Source organism: Convolutriloba macropyga, chromosome 11 (genome assembly GCF_964194025.1).
Source record: "Convolutriloba macropyga chromosome 11, txConMacr16.3, whole genome shotgun sequence".
In the NCBI taxonomy this organism is placed as follows: Eukaryota; Metazoa; Xenacoelomorpha; order Acoela; family Convolutidae; genus Convolutriloba; species Convolutriloba macropyga.
Genome location: NC_134478.1, coordinates 27,955,702 through 27,977,910, shown reverse-complemented (window position 1 = coordinate 27,977,910; position 22,209 = coordinate 27,955,702). Strand labels below are relative to the sequence as shown.

The 22,209-nt window shown below is 34.7% G+C and overlaps 1 protein-coding gene across 1 annotated transcript in view; it reads right to left on the bottom strand.

Annotated features, from left to right (window-relative positions):
• The window catches only part of LOC142349744 (sorting nexin-18-like), a 142,384-nt gene that overhangs the window by 97,135 nt on the left and 23,040 nt on the right, over positions 1–22,209 (bottom strand). Inside the window, exons 2-3 of the mRNA XM_075401491.1 lie at positions 14,451–14,703; positions 13,690–13,908 (exon numbers count right to left, since the gene is read on the bottom strand). Of these exons, the coding sequence (XP_075257606.1) occupies positions 13,690–13,908; positions 14,451–14,703 (472 nt within the window). The remainder of the gene's footprint in view (positions 1–13,689; positions 13,909–14,450; positions 14,704–22,209) is intronic.

The window sequence follows — 22,209 nt, the reverse complement described above, 5'->3', positions numbered from 1 at the left end:
TGTTTGATTCATTACGCTATTTCTATAATCTTCTGTATATAATGAGTATGCTGTTTTTACAAGTGTTTCTATTCTCAGTGCGAGTGATCGTAATGATTCATTTGTGTTTTTGTAGTTGTTGTAGCACTATTTTTGCTTGTTGTTTTGATTTCTCGGGGTCAAACATGTCTGAAAATTTTTTACAAAATGTTTCCCAATCCAATTTGGTTTCACTTGGAAGAGTGGAATACCACATTTGAGCTGGTCCTTGTAGTGTATGTAATATTAAAGCTGCTCATTTTACTTTCCATTAATGATGTCCTGGTTTGTTTACTGGTTCTATACCGCTACTAAATATCATTGCTGCAACTATACCGTTTAAATACTCTTCAACAGTATATGCTGGATCTGTACCGTCAAATTGTCGTATTGTTGTTGGTACTGAACCACTACAAATGTTTTGTTCTATTTGTGGCTCTTCGTGTATACTCATTGATGTTAATTGTTTATAAAATGGTAAGGGAGGTTCTGTTACTGTCGTTTCTCTTTCTTCTGTTGTGATTGAATTTGATCAAGTACGATTTTCTTGTTGTCTGTTGTTTTGAATATTAGTATTTTGTATGTTATTATTATTTGAGTTTCTGTCATTGTTTGAGTTTCCGTTTTCTGATCTTAGATTGTTTTGTCTATTAATGTTATCTAATGTTCTTTCAAGGTTTTCGAATACCATTTCGATTGCTTCTTCTTGTCTTCTTTCTATGTTCTCGTTAATTTGTATAAATTTGTTTTCTATATTATCAATAAGTTTATTCTTATGATTTGTTACTTTTTCTGTTATTTCCTCTTTGAGATCTTGATAATTGTACATTTGCTGTTCCCAGAATAGTTCATTGTGTTCACGGTTATCGTTCAGTGAACTAATATAAGTGTTATTTCTGTTATAATTATAATGTGTTGGGTTCTGATATTTTCGTCTATCTTTTTGATTTACTGAAGGTGGTAGCAAGTTTCCGATTCTTCCATCTCTGTCTTCTGAATCAGATATATCTATTTCGTCTGCTAAATTCTGTTGATTTCCAAATAAATCCGATGTTAACTGTTTATTTGGTTTTATTGTTGATTTTTGTTTTGATTGTAAAACTGTATTCATTTGAACATCTTTTGGTGTTGATGTTGATGTTAAACTTCTTGACAAGTTAAATGATGAAGAACCTGCTTGTCCTTGGTCTTCAATTTTTACATAATTTTCTAATCCCTCCATGAAGTTGATGCTATCTGAACATACTTATAGTGTGCTTTCAAAGTGTTGCGAATAGTATTCACTGTCCCAAATGTTTTTAAGTTCGTCACATAAGTTTTCAATTTGTTCGCGAAATGTTTCTCCAAACTGTATTCGTTTGTCATTAATGTGTTCAAAATTATCTAACCAGAATAGGAATGTGAACTCTGAGATAATTTTTATTATGTCTGATGTTGCTGTTTTTAGTTCTTGTTTTAGTTCCATGATTTTTGTTAACCAATTGTTACAATTCATTATGTCGTTTACTGATTGTATTGGTTTCTTTTGATCGTTTAAGTGTACGGTTGTATTTCGTAGTATTTCGTACGTTGTAGATGGTGTTGCTGTTAATTTTGTTCTATCTTGTGAATCTTCATGTCGTTTTAAGAATGTTTTGAATATATTAGGTAGTGTTGTTTCATTTTGGAAATTATAGTATGTTTTTCTATTTCCTTTTTCATCTGTTAAAGTAAATGTATAATGTTTATTAAGTTGATCTCTATCCAGTAGTATTACTGGTAGATAGTGTGCCAAGTGATTTCTATGGATTTTAATTTGTATATGTTTTGTTTCTTTGAAGAGGTTATTCTTCAAATTTCTTATTATTCTATTAATAATTTCGCGGTTTTCTTGCGGGCAATCGCTAGCAATTGTAAATGGTGTTAAGAAATGGTTTGTTATCGACTGTGGTTGATGGTTGGGATCCATCTTTTGTTTTTACTGTTTTTCGAGATAATATTGTTAATTTAATTCCGTTATTGAGATTTGAAATTTGTTATTTTCTTTGGTTTAGTTCGGAACTGGTCGCACCAGATAAGACGTGTTCTGAGCTTACCTTTTTATAGGCTACTTCTGGAACTGTCTTATGGTTGTCTCAAGAATATAGGATACTCTTTAGGCTTACCTGACTAACTAAAGTTCTGGATCTCTAGTCTGTTACTCTTCTATCTGAGCTTCAGTAGACAGTGCACGGGCCCCAATGCTAAAATCTAACGTATATCTCAATACTAAACAAGAGCGGAGTAGAGAGAGAGAGAAACATACTTTATTATTATATCAGGTCTGTGACTAGTACCGACTAACGGGGTAAGTGAAAAGGGATAAAGGGAAAACAGGCAAACATTTAAGGAAAGGTATTTTCCCTTTTTCAACCAATCAGGGTTGAGTATTTCAGTCTTTATTTTATTTAAATAAATAAAGTCTTCAAATCTTTTGTTGGAAGTCAACATTGACTCCATTAAATGTTTTATTGTAAAACTCACTACCTCTATCTACCCATACCTTTTCTGGTTTTCTACTTTCACCTAATACTATTTTATAACCATTAGTTATCGATAAACCAGAATTATTCCAATGGAATAGCCCATGCATATTTTGTGAATATATCTATAACTGTTAATATAAACTTATAATTATTATTATATTTAGAGATGACTTATGAATTAAATCAGCCGACCATGTTTCATCTTCATATAATGGTAATATTCTTTCTCTTCTAAACTTTGTTATTTGAGGACTGAATACTTCTTTAGCTAGTAGTTGTTGTATAGTTTTAATTGTGTCTTGTTGTTACTTCTCCACCATTATTTATTTACCATAATTAAAAACAAAATTATCTAGTTGTTCGCTGTAAACAATTTTCATTGATAATAGTTGTTTAGATATTTTTAACATTTCATCATATAATCCATCATGACCAGCTTTTGTTTCTAGTATGAGCAATTCTAATAAGTTGTTTCTATTAAGTTGTCGGGTTTAATCAGGGAACCTGCTTGGGGCAGGGCAAGCCTTGTTACACCAACCAAGGGCGGAGCCCCTTCGCAGATGTCAAGGCTATTTAAACCCTTACCAAATACCTTACCTTTTACCCCAGTATACGTTTTATTGTTCTATATCTACTGCTTTTCTTATCACCTTTTCCTACACCATATCTAATATCAAATAAAAACCTTTTAATTTCGTTTTCATTTTCCTTGATTTCACCATGTGTTACATTTGGGTTAGTAAGAAAGTTTATAAACCCATCTGAAAATTCATATATATTATCCTTAACTATAAGTGAATTTTCTTGATAAGTTAATTTAACACCATTCATTTCATATTCACCAACATCTAAATTTCCGAAAAATAACTTAAATTGAAGGATAGATTGATTTATCATTAAATTAGAGCTATGTCTTTATCTACTATAATTCTTGGTTCATCTCGGGCTTCCTCTACAGTTTCATGGGACTTCGTCCATGCTTCACTATCGGACTTCATTAATGCTTCATTAGACTTCATTAATGCTTCATTAAACTGGGAACCAGCTTGCTGGATCATCTTAGTTTGTTTATCCAACTCTTGATTTTGCCAATCTATTGCTCTTAATGTTTGTTCGCCCAATGCTATATTCTGTTCATTGTTTGCATTTAGTGTTTCAGTCAAAGGATCAAATAACTCTTCTATTTCGCCCTAATATTCTTTTTGTCTTAATTTATCTTCTAATCTATTTCTTCTGTTTTGTTTTTCTAGACTGTTTAATTCTATAAGTTAATCTAGCTTAGTCATTTTTTATATATAAAAAAGAAAAAATAATTATTTTTTATATAAAAATAATATGTACTATGGGAGAGATGATGATATATAACATATAACTACTAATTATTTTTGTATTCATATTCATATTTAAATTTATATTCATATTCATAATCATATTTATATTCATATTCATATTTATATTTATATTCATATTCATATTCATAATCATAATCAAAGATCATTATATAATCTAATAGCAGCTTCAATTAACTTTCTATCATCATTAATGGTTAGTTCTAGAATATTATTTGTTAATGATTCTTTACTTGCATCTAACCCTAATTTTATCAATAATTCTATTGGAGTAGTATAAATCTTTTTTATTAAATCTCTTTTGAATAGATATAGATTCTCATCATGAGAATATATTTTAATATTATTTACATAGAACCTTTTATCATCAAATGTGTTTAGACTAATCTTACTTGTTTTTGTTGACATGTTATGACCAAATTTTTGTATTCTACATTCATCTACAGTTCTCTGTGTGTTATACATTAATGCATTATAATACTCTTCATGTTTAGCATTGTTACAACTCTTTATTCCTTTCTCTTTAGTTTCATTTGGTAATCTTTGAAGCTATATGTCTTTGGTGACAGAGTAATAAACTCTTCTATTATTCTACTTCCCAAATCATGTTTGAATTTACCTGGAACTTCATTATTAGTTTTGATTGGTGGCTGGAGATTGGATAGGTCCATGTGTTCATTGTCAACATTACCCTCGCTAAAGCTTAATACAAAACTATCAGTATCCATAAAATGGAGTTGTAGATCTTTGAGAGATGGTTGGAGAATATGTTAGAATACATCATACATGTGTAATTTACTTGATTCTAATATAGTAACACCTACATATACTGGAGAATTATATTCTACTTTTTTCTTATATATTCAATTTGATTATTTTTACTTACTCATCGTGTAAGATACTTACTCATCGTGTAAGAACTTACTTTGAAGGAAGTGTAGAGAATTCATGCACATTCCTCCATATAGTGAGTTGTTCATTAATTTCCTTACATCCTTTTCTGCTTCAGTTTTAGCTGTTGATCTTTTATTAGTATTGTTTTGAATGTAGTCTCTACATATAATCTTGTTTAAATTTGATCACTCTATGAATTTTAGTTACTTTTACACCCATCTTAACATAGAACTTTAACATCCTATAATGAACCATATATTCTGTTTTGTTGTTTTGATCTAAGATTAATTTCTTTATAGCCTAATTCATTATCATTTATCTTTCTTTTATTAGGCATTAGTGCTAACTGCTCTGTTCCATCTTTACAATTATTAGTATAATTAATATCACAAACTATATAGTAACCATGATCACTATCATCTGGAGTATTTAATATAACATCTATAGACATAATATAACATCTATATATAATATAGATGTTATATTATGTCTATAACATCTATATATAATATGTCTATAATATAACATAATATAACATCTATATTTAATATAACATCTATTTAATATAACATCTATAGATTTTTCAGAGTACTTGAAGTCCTTATAAGGTAACTTTTGCATCATTGCATAACGATATAGGTTGTTTGCGTCTATGTATCATATTGTCTTACCATTGTCATTGTCATTACCATTGCCATTACTATTACCATTAACATTACCATTAGCATTATTAATATATCTATCACCCATTATACCACATATACCACCTCTCTTTGCTTCAACGAAATCATCTAGCATTTGCTTATCTTGTAATGTATCTAATGTAAACCACTTGACATTACCCAACAATCAAAACTATAACCCGCGAGACTAACATAATGTAGAGGATTGAGTTTGTATTCTTTCATACCTAATTTAACATATTCATTCATGCAGTAGTCTAATATTTCCACATGATTCTGTAAATACTCTATAATTAGATCTTTACCAATTTTATGACTGTTGTCTTTATTGAAGATATTGACTTCTTCTTATGTTGGTAATTAATTAGATAGTGAGGATTTGAAGTCTTCTATATTTAGATTACCTATAACGTCATTATGGGAGTCTAAACCAAATTATTCATATTGATATAATGTTTTAGTTTTACACCCATAAATCTTTGCCATTTGATCTAGAGGCATAGCTAAGGATTTATAACTGTCTAAGAATTTAAGACAACCAATGCTAAACATATAGTAACACCTACATATACTGGAGAATCATATTCTACTTTTTTCTTTATATATTCAATTTGATTATTTTCTTCATCGTGTAAGAACTTACCTTCAAGGAAGTGTAGAGAATTCATGCACATTCATCCATATAGTGAGTTGTTCATTAATTTCCTTACATCCTTTTCTGCTTCAGTTTTAGCTGTTGCTCTTAAATTAGTATTGTTTTGAATGTAGTCTCTACATATATAATCTTGTTTAAATTTGATCACTCTATGAATTTTAGTTACTTTTACACCCATTTTAACATAGAATTTTAACATACTATAATGAACCATATATTCTGTTTTGTTGTTTTGATCTAAGATTAATTTCTCTAATCTTGCCTTGCCTCCATCTCTTTATAGCCTAATTCATTATCATTTGTCTTTCTTTTATTAGGCATTAGTGCTAACTGCTCTGTTCCATCTTTACAATTATTAGTATAATTAATATCACAAACTATATAGTAACCATGATCACTATCATCTGGAGTATTTAATATAACATCTATAGATGTTTCAGAGTACTTGAAGTCCTTAAAGGTAACTTTTGCATCATTGCATAACCATATCGGTTGTTTCCGTCTATCTACCATATTGTCGTACCATTGTCATTGTCATTGCCATTACTATTACTATTACCATTAACATTACCATTATTAATATATCTATCACCCATTATACCACATATACCACCTCTCTTTGCTTCAACGAAATCATCTAGCATTTGCTTATCTTGTAATGTATCTAATGTAAACCACTTGACATTGACCAACTATCAAAACTATAACCCGCGAGACTAACATAATGTAGAGGATTGAGTTTGTATTCTTTCATACTTAATTTAACATATTCATTCATGCAGTAGTCTAATATTTCCACATGATTCTGTAAATACTCTAAAATTAGATCTTTACAAGTTTTATGACTGTTGTCTTTATTGAAGATATTGACTTCTTCTTATGTTGGTAATTAATTAGATAGTGAGGATTTGAAGTCTTCTATATTTAGATTACCTATAACGTCATTATAAGAGTCTAAACCAAAAAATTCATATGGATATAATGTTTTAGTTTTACACCCATAAATCTATGCCATTTGATCTAGAGGCATAGCTAAGGTGTTATAACTGTCTAAGAATTTAAGACAACCAATGCTAAACATTTTAGACTTACCAGCAGCTAGTGGTATGTTATCTACTTTTCTTTTATCATTATTCTGTTTAAAGAGCTCACTATATAGTAGATTGAAATCATAACCACTACCATTATGGAATATTACAGGAATGAAGTTTTGTTGTTTGTATCTTAGATTGAACATTCTACATGCTGGTCCTCTATATTCACCAGTTTCATGACAGATCTCTTACTTTATTAATACATGTTTTGCTGCATATATGACAAGTGTTATTGGTTTCATGATATAATTCATCTTCTTTATTAAATATCATTGGTTTGCTTAACTTGAGGTTATTCTCTGTTTCTATTTCTAAAAGATCACTAGCAAATCTTTTGATACAATCAATACCGAAGTAGTATTTGAAAGTACCTTGCCAGATGTAACCTACACTTATTGGTATGTGTTCGGATATTACATATTTACGGTCATTAGTTGCAACTTCAACAATGCAACATTCTATATCAGCAGTTATAATCTGTTTTATATTCTGACGCTTATGTTCATTTATAAAAGTAATTTTCTTCTTCTGGGGACAAGCAATCTCTGGTTTGAATGAGTGGCTACATATATGATTGTCATATTTAACTTGAGAGTAAAACCAATATGTACATCTATCGCAGTAATAGAACTTATGATTCATTTTATTTGGACGATCTAACAAGGTTTCTATGTTTTTAATTAGAGCACAGTCTTCTGTTTGTCCATTCCCCCAAACTAGTATTCTTACATCTTTTCTGTCTTTATTAAAATCATCCACTGATTTAAGCAATTCAACTTTACCATCACCACGAGGTGGGTACATCCAAATATTATAGAATTTTTGTATTCTTAATATATAAGCGAAGTCATCTTCATGTTGTTGTCTTGGTACAATTAGTTTATTCTCGTATTTACTTTCACGTGTTGCGTGGTCCATGGCAGGATGTAGCCAAGCAGTAATAGTTAGTTGCAAGCAATTGTATTTGGAATTGCGTATATTTAATATTGATTTAGAGTTTTTGAGATCGTGAGGTAAATCTATACAACTACCAATAGACGCTTTGGTTGGTCCAATATTTATCTGAATACTTCTTAATCCAAGAAACTCAAAATCATAGCCATAGCCCTCGTATATTTCCTCTTCGAAGTTTAGCCATTGTTTGAAGTCACCATATTCACATATTGCATTATTAATAATATAGTCAGTGTTCAAGAACATTTTAGTAGCTTTAACTTCTTCTTTGGTTCTCTTCTTGTACTCACACTCGGCTGTGATCTTATATTTAAAACTCTAAACTTTACGAAACTGGTAACAGTTTTTAATTTCTTCTAAACAGTTATTAATAGCTTCATCAATATCTTCAATGTAATTTACGGCTTTATCAGTAATATAGAATTCTTTCGTGTTCTGGCTAGAGTTTATATCGAAGTATTCTGTGTTTTCTAGATTCTTGCGATTATGACTATATGAGTAAGTAGTTAGGGCTATTTTATTTTCAAATTCTTTACTGCATTCTTCACATCTAAACTTAATTTTAGAGTAGAAACTATCTTTTGGTTTAGCTTCAGGTTTAATAATATCTTTGCTGTTATTCTTAGTTTGGGGGACCAAGGGCGAAGCCCCTTTAGGAATGAGAAAGTACTCATCTTCATCCGGGTCATACTCTCTTTATGTTTTCAGGTATGGGTTTAATTCCAGTTTGGGGACCAAGGATGGGGCCCCTTTAATTTCAGATTTAGGCTGAGCTTTAGGTTTAGCCCTGCTTTCAGTTTCAGCTTTATCAAGATCCATAATCATATCCCTGATTCTTTTCTGGTGACCACTTGATAAAGTATGTTTAAGAAAATCCTTCATTGAATTAAAGATAAATTACAGACGGTACATTCGTTACTTCTGTTGACATCCATTTCTTTAGGGGAAAAAATGAATTTTCAGATTAAGAAAAATGCTTCCAAAGTGTCTTAACTGTAGGGATAAACAGTGGAAAAACTGTTGCTATAAATGTAGAGAACAACCTTATGAGTGTTTTATATGTAATGGTATCATTAAGGAGAGAGATAGAAATAGCCATATAAGTAAGCATTATGAAGAAGTGGGGTTATATTTAACTTGTAGTATGTGTAAGGTTGAGAAACATATCTCTTATTTCAGGTTTAAGACTAATAATTGTAGATTGTGTGTTTATTTGCAAAGGTATAGGTTTGGAGGTACAAGGGATAGATTTAACGAGTATGTTAAGATACATAATATCGGTGAAGCCGTTGGGGAAGGACGAGCCTTGTTACACCAACCAAGGGTAGAGCCCCTTTCTCGGATTGTGATACATGGTCGAAAAGGCGAAGCAGGTTCCCTTTGATTTAGATTTATTGTATTTTTGTGCAAGTGTGCGTGTTATAAGGCTTAACTTTGATTTTAAAGTTAGAAAAAAATTTATTATTGCTATTGATTTTTCAACCTTGCAAAACCACCCATTAAACAACTGTTAACCTGTTAACCGAACAAAATTGAGACTTTACAGCAACATGGCCATATTATAGAGCTACAATTTGTTGGAATTAGAACTTCCTGATAAATTGAGTTACTAACAAAATACGGGCCAAAACGTTTTATTCAGTTGACGGATATTAATAATAGGGGATATCAATATTAATGTATCAGTAGTAAGGATATCAATATTAATGTATCAGTAGTATGCATATCAATATCAATAATAAATATATTTCTCAATAACCAATCATTTGTTTATCATTTATGAAAATTGTAATTCTGTCATGCACCTAGACTGCAGCTGACTATCCTTCTGACCTTCTGCTAAAAACATTGTCAGAAATTCTTCCCATTCTGAATAGTAGTCTGTTGAGACTAGGATCCTTGGATAGTTTTCACATGCTTGAGAGAAGTTTATATAACTCTGGATAGTAGAGTAGGAATATCCTTTATCATTCAGCAGTTGTTTCCAGGGAATATCCTTATTGTTCTCTTGATGACCTTGTTTCACTTTCCCCCATATGCATCCCCTGTCAGAAATTTTCAGTAGATATAAACGATTTAGCTTTCCCTCCATGTTATTGACTGTGGTGAGATAAGACTCAAATTCACCAACATTGAATGAATTCCTGAGTTTATCACGAAATGATAAATATTCTGGCATATTCACTTCAAACTTGTCCAGTGTTTCCTGATGCTCGTACATTAGTAGGTCCTTCTTGATCTTGGAGAGGAATAAATGGAAGAGTTGTTTTTGTTCGTTTTCCAGTCTCATTTTCGTGTTCAGTGGTGTTGTCGGGTATGCTTTTGTTCTCCTTACAAAATGTAATCATTTGAGTTGTTACATTAGTCAACTCGTTTGGATTTTCTGCAGATAAAGAAGTACTTGATAAAATTGTTAAAAATTGTTTAAATGGCAAAAATTGTTAAAAATTTTTCGCTAGTTTTTGTAGTGAAGTGAAACTCATGATGAATAGCCAAAAAAGTGCCGTGGAGAAAAAAGGTCAACTAATGGAAAATTATTCTAGAGCATTCTTTATCTAGAATATTCGAACATGAATTTTAACTTAAAATTAGTTATCCTTTCCAAAGTAATTACCTGTTTTAAATTAAAATAAAAATTAAAACCTATTAAATTAATTACTCTGTATATCTTCATTAAAAATCAATAAAAATTTTAATAAATACTCAACTTGCAAGCTAATATTTAAAGATATCTTTTATTCGAAATTTCAACTCGTTTGATTTCATTCTGCTAGTGGTGATGGTCATTTATGTTAATGTTGGTGGCCATTTTAGCATGACATGCACTTTTCCTTTTCATCATTTAATGAACTGTTTGTAGACTGTGCAAAGTGTGTGCGTATTGTGCTCGTAGTGACGGCTATCTTTGTTAAAGATTTTTTTTAAGAGTTCAGTCAGCTTAATAGTTAAAATTAAAAGTGTTCAAGCATTCTGTAGTTGCACCCTCCCCACAGTTAGCCATTAAGAAAGGTCGACCAATACTGCCGTAGCGTGGTAAAGGCGAGTCAACCTTTTAACAAGACTTCTCAAGACTCGGCCCAAAAAAGTACCCAGGTACATAGAATCACTCAGTTAAACATCAGAGATCAATCGTCTCCTGGGGAAAGTCAACATTTTAAAGAAACTTTTTCTTATTATCCAATTCTAAGCAATTTTGAGTGATTCTCAGTTCATCCATTTCTATTGAAAAAAAAACTTTGCGGGCCGGTTAGCCTGATTTGTTTCAGTATAGTTTGGTATATAGATATGAAATTAGGCTTTGAATTAACTTTGAAAACTTTGGGATATTTGCTTATGAAATTCATAAATTATACCGGCTATATGCCTTTTTTGTACACCAAATTGAGCGAATATTTGTGTATATGGTGGTGAATATAGTGGGGGATAAAACAGGGACTGCAGTTACCAGCACAATTTGGTCCATTCTACATATGTGGTTAGCGTATGGAGTAATGAACCAAATTGGCTGGTGGCTGAGTCCCTGTTTTATCCACTACTTCAAAGAAAGATAAGAAGTTTTACTAGAGATTAAGGAAGTTTCAAGACTAGTTTTCAACTGGAACTCAGGCTGGTTCTCCGGTGTTCCTGAGTAATTCCGCAGTTGAATACCACAAGTTGTATTGGTCCTTCCTAAATACTAACATATCTTCAAGTTAGGAAATTTCCTTATTCTGTATGTTTCTTGATGTTGTTTAGGTATTCTTTTGATGCCTTAGAGCTTTTGAAAACTGGCAGCAAATTGCAAAGACTAAATAACTATTCTCAACATAAGTTAAATAATCCTTGCTTATTCACTACGCAACCACGCGACACACAAACGCTCTAAAAAGATTTAAAACATGAGCAAGGGTTAAAAACTAAAAACACAGCCGGCAGATTGCCGGAATAGTTGCCAAATAGACTACCGTAGAGCATAATAGAGATAGAAAGATACAGATCTAAGTAAGATGAAATCGACGCCGCTGAAAAACCAATGTAAGAAACATTCAACGCTTAGAAAAGCTTGTTCAAATTCATTCAACAGCAGCCTTTTTTTGGACTTTTATTACACATACGATTTGACTTAATTTAATTCAAATTGAACTTAGAACACTTCAAAGCCGAAAGCCATTCACTGAAAGCAGCGTATGATCAAACAAAGCCGGCATATTGCCGGAATAGCTGCGAAAGAATAGACTTCCGTGCCGTGCAATAGAGATAGAAACAGATACAGATATAAGTTGAAAAAATTACTGGCGCCGCTGAAAAAGCTGTATAAAAACATTCAGCGATTAATTAATGAAGCTTGTCAAACTTCAATGCACAGAAGCCTTTTCATTACGGACCTCTATTACACTTGAGTTCCTTTGACCTTAAACTAAATCAAATTAAACTTAAGTTCTAAAGAGTACAAACCATTTTATTGAGTGAGGTAAGTCACGAATGATCAAAACCTGATCACACAAATGAACTAAGAACTTTTGATAGTGAGAAATGAAGTCACGCGCGCAAAAGCCGTTAGTGGAAATAAGAGGTCATTCAGAAAATTTGACCTCTTCAGCGTTGCTGTGTGAACAAATGTAAAATGAAGAAAAAAGTTCGCCGGACGACGAAACAAAAAACAGAAATACCGCGAAATCGCAGAAATACCTAAAATTTGAATATCAAACTATATTATATGACTGTGATGGTCAAAAAGCCTCCGAAACATACCAGTTACTTGTTAATATGGTTTAAAAAACCCCACTTTATCCAAAAAAGTAAAAAAAAAATAGAAAAATCTGCTTCCAAATAGCCTCACGTGATGAAAAATTTCACCCGCTTAGCGAATGTTTTTTCACATTTACTTTTTCACTCTCTTTCGAAAGCTGGTATGAACAAAAAACCACTTTTTTTCTCTCCGCTCACCATTTTTGTTCAACAAAAGAAAATCACAATTTTTGCACGTGAGGCATTGATTTTTACTCCTGTTTCAGAACAACTGGACCGATTAAAAAATAGATCAGCATAACTCCTCTTCGAGTCAATAAATAGGAGCGCAATAATAGCCTGCTGCGATGAGGGCGGCTGTTAACCAAGAGAAGGCCAATAATAACGCCAGCTATCGCTGTGCGGCTATTAAAAAGACTACAGGACTAAGAAGTTGCTCAGCAAAAATTAGTTCACAGGGAAACGACCAGTTTCGCTTGTAGCTCAAAACGGCAACTGAAGACATAGTATTTCCCATTAAAAAAACCGTAAGAAAACCGATACTCCTCTTCCGCTTGAGTCGTAATAAAAAGACAGCGCTCCAATGCAATCCAAATCATTTGGATTTTAAAAACCAGGAATGCCACAATACAGCCAAGCTCAGCTTACAGCTTCTCATCAATGATTGACCAATACCATCAGAAACGCCCACCTTTTATGATTACTACCGTTGTTTGTGGAAAGAGGTCCCTAGATGCACATAGGATCAGTCCGAAAATTTTTGACATGCACAGTCTTTTGACTTCAAGCAGTCTTTTTAGAGTAACCTACTAGAAGTCGTCCTCTGGCGTAGATCGAGTGCTTTGCTGTCTAGAGTCCTGGGTGGTCCACTAGAAGACGTGACTCGACTGTTCACAGTGGAGGTACTGCCACTGTGGTGTGGTAGATGGCTGCTACTGCTACTCGTTCCCATGACAACTGCAGATCCTGCCACTGTCGAGTTGTCATCCTCGCTGTCCCAGTCGTCATCCCAATCGTCGTCAATTGGACCTGTCAATATGCAACTTGATTGTTACCCATCAATAAAGGAATTCGTCTGTTATTTGATTTGTTGGACTGTTGTATTGATGATCATTGTTGTGATAACGAAGTTAAATGTCAATTTATCAAAATCTGAAAAAAATTCTGATATCACTTTCATTTTGAGCTGAAAGCTATCATCTAGACTAAAAACTAGTCTTCATTTTGAGAAATGTTCAGCAATAACTTTTTACTGAGACGAGAGAGAAATACGTAACTCAAGTTATGAAACAAAAATTGAAAACATGCTATCTCGATTTAAAAAATGGCAACAGTTTTGTGCTTCTGCTTATGTATAGCTGTTTAAAAACGTACATTTCAAATTGAGCGGAAAGCAATAGAGGCGTGATCCATTTAAAAACTTCTTTTATCAATTTTTGTTCCACCTACAAAAAATTCCTAATGCTTGACAAGATAATTGCACCCCCACTACCTCACAGACTATAAATTACTTTAATGGGAAATAATTACTAGGGAAATCTGCAAAAAGTTATTGGAAAAGCGATCGCTACCTGTCTGATCATCTTCGAATGCCGGTACATTGTTGTAGCCCAGATCCTGGTTGGTATAGGAGGAGGAGTTTCCACCTCCATTCATTGCAGCTAGTTGGCTAGTGGAGGAGCGCTGTGTGTTCTGATATGAGATTGCAGCTATTGACTCTGGCTGAGCTGAGTTCTCGTACGTTGCAGACGGACTAATTCTCTTGCTGCTGTTAAGCTGTGAGTTTTCGTAAGCGGTTCCATTGTTGTTGTAATAGTCCGAGGACTAAATACCAATCGACTGCTAATTAAACATTATCCTTCAAAAACATAACAATATTGAAAAGTTAATGAGGATCTGATTACACCACTCTACCACTCTAACATTTCATCCCGATTTTAATCCTTTATACAATTGGTAGCATTGACATTGATACTATAAAGATTTGGGCATGCTTAGCGGGCACTTGCTGGTTTTCCAAAGCTACAGATCGTCGCTTTGAAAAGCCAGCAAGTCTGAGATTTTTGTACTTGAAAGCATCCAGCGAAAGGCTGTGAAATGGGTGCCCATCAGCTAAAAGGACATGCTCATGGAATTAGGGATTCTCCCACAGTTTCTGTACCACGAACTACACGTTACGCTGTCATTCGTAAAGATTCTGAACAGGGAAAGTCACGAAAATTTTACAGGCGCTGGTACAACTAGAAACCAAACCACTCGCAGCTTCCGTTGTAGGGCCTTCCGCTTGAGAAAACGCAATTCAGACTTCTGTGTACGAGCTAGCCAACTGCCGAATATGTGCAACAACTACTTCAAAAAAGATATCCTCTTCGACCACCAACAAAAAATATACTATTCAAACTCTTCCAAACTCATCTCAAATTGAAATTCAACGAAAGAGACTAGTGCAATGAAATGATATGATGTTAGGATGTTCGAGATCAAACGAAAATGGGTGAAAGGAAGTAGAGCCTTTTAAAACAACTAATTACCCACTTTTATATGCAATAAATTGAACCAACAATTAACGCAAATTCAACCCCCAAAACAATATACAAAACCCGAAATCACTATTAAGAAAATAGCCGACAGATTGCCCGAAAAAACCACCGTTGACCCCACTGACCGCTGTTTGAATTGAAACAAATAAAAAAAATAAAGAATAATTGACGACAGTCTAATAATTTTTCTACGTGTCAAAAACTGTTCAAATTTTTCTGCAGTTTCATTAGTGAGGTATGTCACAAGGCAAAGGTGGAAGTCCCGACATAAGTGAAACGCAAAACGTGATCAAGAATTAAAACGATTTAAAAAAATAAATAAAAAACTTGAAAATACTACAATTGCTTAGCAGAGCAAATGAACAATGCCAGCAAAACAAAAGAACATAGTTTCAGAAATTTAGAGAGAGAAAAAATGTTAGCATTGATAAAATCTTAATAACCTGAAAGCCAAATCGATGCAATTGAAAATAAAAGGCAGAAATTTCAAACTTGGATTCTAAATGACAAAATAAAACAAAAAATTAGGCGCGTTTTATTTGTTCACACTAAATACAAAAACACCTTTATGCATTTAAACACACTCACACTAAGGGATACAATAATTTCAGTGAAATCAAAATAAACAAATAAACAATCAATGCATTTTCAAGGTGTGCCGTGGACCCTAGTGATTCGTAGATCGGCAGTCTAAAAAAAACAGACCAAAAAAATTCGTCTTTTCATTGAAGGCTATCTGTTATATTTTGATTAAAAATCTGTATAAGCTATTGCTGCCTCTATTAGCTGATCTCAAATAACCTTCATTTAGAGTGACACACACCCATTTGACCTTATCTCTTTGAATTAAAGTAAATAAAAGTCAATTTCAAAGTGAGGAAGTCATTTTTGAGAGTGAGGTAAGTCAAGTGTAACCAAAAATTTAATCACGCGCATGAACAAAAAAACTCGCTCCACTAAGAGTGAAAAATGACGTCACACATGCAATTCAGTTGAAACTAGCAAGCCCGCATAAGCATCACAAAATCATATCCGAACAGGTTTAAAACAATAGAGGATTTTTTCGTGGCAACTCGGGTTCGAACCCTTGCCCCTCGTTTAACAGCCACAGCTCTTACCTCTTAGGCTACCGACGAGTATTTTTGGCGTCCATTACCTTATTTAACAGCAACTTTTGGTTAAGCGACAATTTTGGCTTTTCTGTGATTAAGGTGCGCTATGTTAAAGGAGCGCAATGAATTTGCATAAAACGAGCTTCTACAACCAAATCCTAAATTTATTTCCGAGCACATCATACATCCTTTTCCTCCCCTACTTGGGCTTGAAAAAAAAAACATTTGCAGAGCAGGCTCTTAGGCATGATTGCGCGGGCTGCATTCTTAAGGATCGTTAAAACATGTGAACATAGGAGCGCTGCTAAACATTGCGTTCAAGTGCGACTTAGATTTAATATATTAGATGAGAGGGAGAGAAAGAAATGGAGAAAGAAAGAAAAGACAAAGGAATAAAGAAAGAATGAAAAGAAGACATAAGTAACAAAAAAAAAACAAAGAAATGAAGAGGGGAAGAAAAAGACAACCAATTCACCAATTTTTTATACCGGTATACGATGCATCCTTTTGCTCCACGACTCGGGATCGAACCCATGCCCCTCTCTTCACAGCCACAGGCCTAATCCATTGCGCTACCGACTCCTGTTTCTGTTGTCTATTGAACTGGATACATTCGAAAAATATTGGTCGATGGCTTTGTCTCGCTTGTTTTTGCTAAGCCGTATGCTTAATGAGCAAAAAAACATTTGCAGATCAGGCACTTAGGCATGATCATGTAGGCTGCATGCTTAAGAATTGTTAAAACATGTGAATATAGGAGCGTTGTTAACCATAGCGTTCAAGTGCAACTTACATTTAATATATTAGATATAGAAGAATAAATAAGAACGGAAATAAAGAAGGGAGCAAGAACAAAAACAAGATTCACCATTTTTGAGCCAAAAAACAGAAGCTGGAGCGGTAATAACCGTTGCGTTCAAGTGCGACTTACATTTAATATAACAGATGAGAGGGAGAGAATGAAATGGAGAAAGAAACAAAAGATGAAGGAATAAAAAAAGAACAAAATGAGGATACAAGTAACAAAAAGCAAAGAAATGAAGAAGGGAAGAAAAAGACAATCAACTCACCATTTTTTATCCCAGTAAGTTATAAATCCTTTTCCTTCCCTACATGGGCTCGAATCCATGACCCTCGCTTCACAGCCATAGTCTAATCCCCTTGCGCTACTGAAGCCCGTTGCGGTTGTCTGTTGAACTGGCTACATACGCAAAGTTTTCGACAATGACTTTGTCTTGCTTCTTTTTGCAAAGCTGTATGCTTAATGAGCAAAACACAATTACAGATTAGACGCTTAAGCGTGGTGCTGGTGTATGCTGAATGTTTAAGGGTCGTTAAACATCTGACGATAGTAGTGCTGTTAACCATTGCGCTCAAGTGCAATTTACATTCAATATATTAGATGAGGGGGAGAAAGAAATGGAGAAAGGAATAAAAGATGAAGGAATAAATAAACAACAAAAGGAATATATAAATTTAAAAAACAGAAACGAAGAAGGGAAGAAAAGGACAACCAAATCCCAAATTTAATTCCGAGTACATTATACATCCTTTTCCGCCCCTACTTGGGCTTGAACCCATGTCTCGCTTGACAGCCACAGGTATAATCCCTTGCGCTACAGACGCCTGCTGCTGTTGTCAATCGGTACTGGCTACCGAAGCAAAATTTTTATCAATGTCTTTTTCGTTTCGCTTGTTTTTGCTAAGCCGTATGCTTAATGAGCGAAAAAAAAAACGTTTGCAGAGCAGGCTCTTAGGCATGATTGTGTGGGCTGCATTCTTAAGGATCGTAAAAACATGTCAACATAGCAGCGCTGCTAAACATTGCGTTCAAGTGCGATTTACATTTAAAATATTAGATGAGAGGGAGAGAAATAAATGGAGAAAGAAAGAAAAGATAAAGGAATAAAGAAAGAACGAAAAGAAGATATAAGTAACAAAAAAACAAAGAAATGAAGAGGGGAAGAAAACGACAACCAACTCTCGAATTTTGTATCCCAGTAAACAATGCATCCTTTTCCTCCAGCACTCGGGATCGAACCCAGGCCCCTCTCTTCACAGCCACAGGTCCAATCCATTGCGCTACCGACGCCTGTTGCTATTGTCTATCCGTAGTGGCTACATACGAATATTGGTCGATGGCTTTTTGTCTCGCTTGTTTTTGCTAAACCGTATGCTTAATGAGCGAAAAAATATTTACAGATCAGGCACTTAAGCATGGTCGTGTAGGCTGCATGTTTAAGGATCGCTAAAACACGTGAAGATAGGAGCGTTGCTAACCATTGGGTTCAAATGCGACTTACATTTAATATATTAGAAAGTATAGAAGAATCAATAAGAAGGGAAATAAAGAAGGGAGCAAGAAGGAAACAAAGTAGTGGATGAAAAACAAGATTCACCATTTATGACACAAAAAACAGAGGCCATTTCCGGCACCGACTCAGGCTCGAACCCATGCCCCTCGCTTCACAGCCACAGGTCTAATCCCTTGCGCTACCGACACCTGTTACTGCTTTCTCTTGAATTGGGTACATGCGAAAAATATTGGTCGATAGCTTTCAGTCTCGCTTGTTTTTTCTTAAGCTGTGTGCGTGATGAGCAAAAAAAACATTTGCAGATCAGTCACTTAAGCATGGCCGTGTAGGCTGCATGTTAAAGGATCGCTAAAACATGTGAAGATAGGAGCGTTGTTAACCATTGTGTTCAAGTGCGACTTACATTTAATATATTAGATATAGAAGAGTAAATAAGAAGGGAAATAAAGAAGGGAGCAAGAATGAAACACAGTAGTGGATGAAAAACAAGATTCACCATTTTTGAGACAAAAAACAAGGGCCATTTCTGGCACCCATTCGGGCTCGAACCCATGCCCCTCGCTTCACAGCCGCAGGTCTATTCCCTTGGGCTACCGACGCCTGTTACTGCTGTCTATTGAATCGGCTACATACGGAAATATTGGTCGATGGCTTTCAGTCTCGCTTGTTTTTTCTAAGCTGTGTGCTTAATGAGCAAAAAAACCATTTGCAGATCAGCCAGTTAAGCATGACCGTGTAGGCTGCATTTTAAAGGATCATTAAAATATGTGAAGATAGGAGCGTTGTTAACCATTGCGTTCAAGTGCGACGTACATTAATATATTAGATATAGAAGAATCGATAAGAAGGAAAATAAAGAAGGGAGCAAGAAGGAAACACAGTAGTGGATGAAAAACAAGATTCACCATTTTTGAGACAAAAAACAAGGGCCATTTCTGGCACGCACTCGGGCTCGAACCCATTCCCCTCACTTCACAGCCACAGGTCTAATCCCTTGCACTAGCGACGCCTGTTATTGTTGTCTATCCGTACTGGCTACATACGAAAATTGGTCCATGGCTTTTTGTCTCGCTTGTTTTTGCTGATCCGTATGCTTAATGAGCAAAAAAAAACATTTACAGATCAGGCACTTAAGCATGGTTGTATAGGCTGCATGTTTAAGGATCGTTAAAACATGTGAAGATAGGAGCGTTGTTAACCGTTGCGTTCAAGTGCGACGTACATTTAATATATTAGATATAGAAGAATCGATAAGAAGGAAAATAAAGAAGGGAGCAAGAAGGAAACACAGTAGTGGATGAAAAACAAGATTCACCATTTTTGAGACAAAATCAAGGGCCATTTCTGGCACGCACTCGGGCTCGAACCCATTCCCCTCACTTCACAGCCGCAGGTCTAATCCCTTGGGCTACCGACGCCTGTTACTGATGTCCATTGAATCGGTTACATACGAAAATATTGGTCGATGGCTTTCAGTCTCGCTTGTTTGTTCTAAGCTGTGTGCTTAATGAGCAAAAAAAAACATTTGCAGATCAGCCAGTTAAGCATGACCGTGTAGGCTGCATGTTAAAGGATCGTTAAAGCATGTGAAGATAGGAGCGTTGTTAACCATTGCGTTCAAGTGCGACTTACATTTAACAAATTAGATATAGAAGAATAAATAAGAAGGGAAATAAAGAAGGGAGCAGGAACGAAACACAGTAGTGGATGAAAAACAAGATTCACCATTTATGAGACAAAAAACAGAGGCCATTCTTTGCACCGACTCAGTCTCGAACCCTTGCCCCTTGCTTCACACTTACAGTTCGAATCCCTTGCACTTCCGACGCCTGTTATTGTTGTCTATCCGTAGTGGCTACATACGAAAATTGGTTGATGGCTTTTTGTCTCGCTTGTTTTTGCAAAGCCGTACGCTTATTGAGCAAAGAAACATTTACAGATCAGGCACTTAAGCATGGTCGTGTAGGCTGCATGTTAAAGGATCGCTAAAGCATGTGAAGATAGGAGCGTTGTTAACCATTGCGTTCAAGTGCGACTTACATTTAATAAATTAGATATATAAGAATAAATAAGAAGGGAAATAAAGAAGGGAGCAGGAACGAAACACAGTAGTGGATGAAAAACAAGATTCACCATTTATGAGACAAAAAACAGAGGCCATTCTTTGCACCGACTCAGTCTCGAACCCATGCCCCTCGCTTCACAGCTACAGTTCGAATCCCTTGCACTACCGACGCCTGTTATTGTTGTCTATCCGTAGTGGCTACATACGAAAATTGGTTGATGGCTTTTTGTCTCGCTTGTTTTTGCTAAGCCGTACGCTTATTGAGCAAAGAAACATTTACAGATCAGGCACTTAAGCATGGTCGTGTAGGCTGCATGTTAAAGGATCGTTAAAGCATGTGAAGATAGGAGCGTTGTTAACCATTGCGTTCAAGTGCGACTTTCATTTAATAAATTAGGTATAGAAGAATAAATAGGAAAGCAAATAAAGAAGGGAGCAAGAACGAAACACAGTAGTGGATGAAAAACAAGATTCACTGTTTATGACACAAAAAACAGAGGCCATTTCTGGCACCGACTCAGGCTCGAACCCATGCCCCTGGCTTCACAGCCACAGGTCTAATCCCTTGCACTACCGACGCCTGTTACTGCTGTCTATTGAATCGGCTACATACAAAAAAAATATTGGTCGATGGCTTTCAGTCTCGCTTGTTTTTTCTAAGCTGTGTGCTTAATGAGCAAAAAAAAAACATTTGAAGATCAGTCACTTAAGCATGGTCGTGTAGGCTGCATGTTAAAGGATCGTTAAAGCATGTGAAGATAGGAGCGTTGTTAACCGTTGCGTTCAAGTGCGACGTACATTTAATATATTAGATATAGAAGAATCGATAAGAAGGAAAATAAAGAAGGGAGCAAGAAGGAAACACAGTAGTGGATGAAAAACAAGATTCACCATTTTTGAGACAAAAAACAAGGGCCATTTCTGGCACCCACTCGGGCTCGAACCCATTCCCCTCACTTCACAGCCGCAGGTCTAATCCCTTGGGCTACCGACGCCTGTTACTGCTGTCTATTGAATCGGCTACATGCAAAAAATATTGGTCGATGGCTTTCAGTCTAGCTTGTTTTTTCTAAGCTGTGTGCTTAATGAGCAAAAAAAAAACATTTGAAGATCAGTCACTTAAGCATGGTCGTGTAGGCTGCATGTTAAAGGATCGTTAAAGCATGTGAAGATAGGAGCGTTGTTAACCGTTGCGTTCAAGTGCGACGTACATTTAATATATTAGATATAGAAGAATCGATAAGAAGGAAAATAAAGAAGGGAGCAAGAAGGAAACACAGTAGTGGATGAAAAACAAG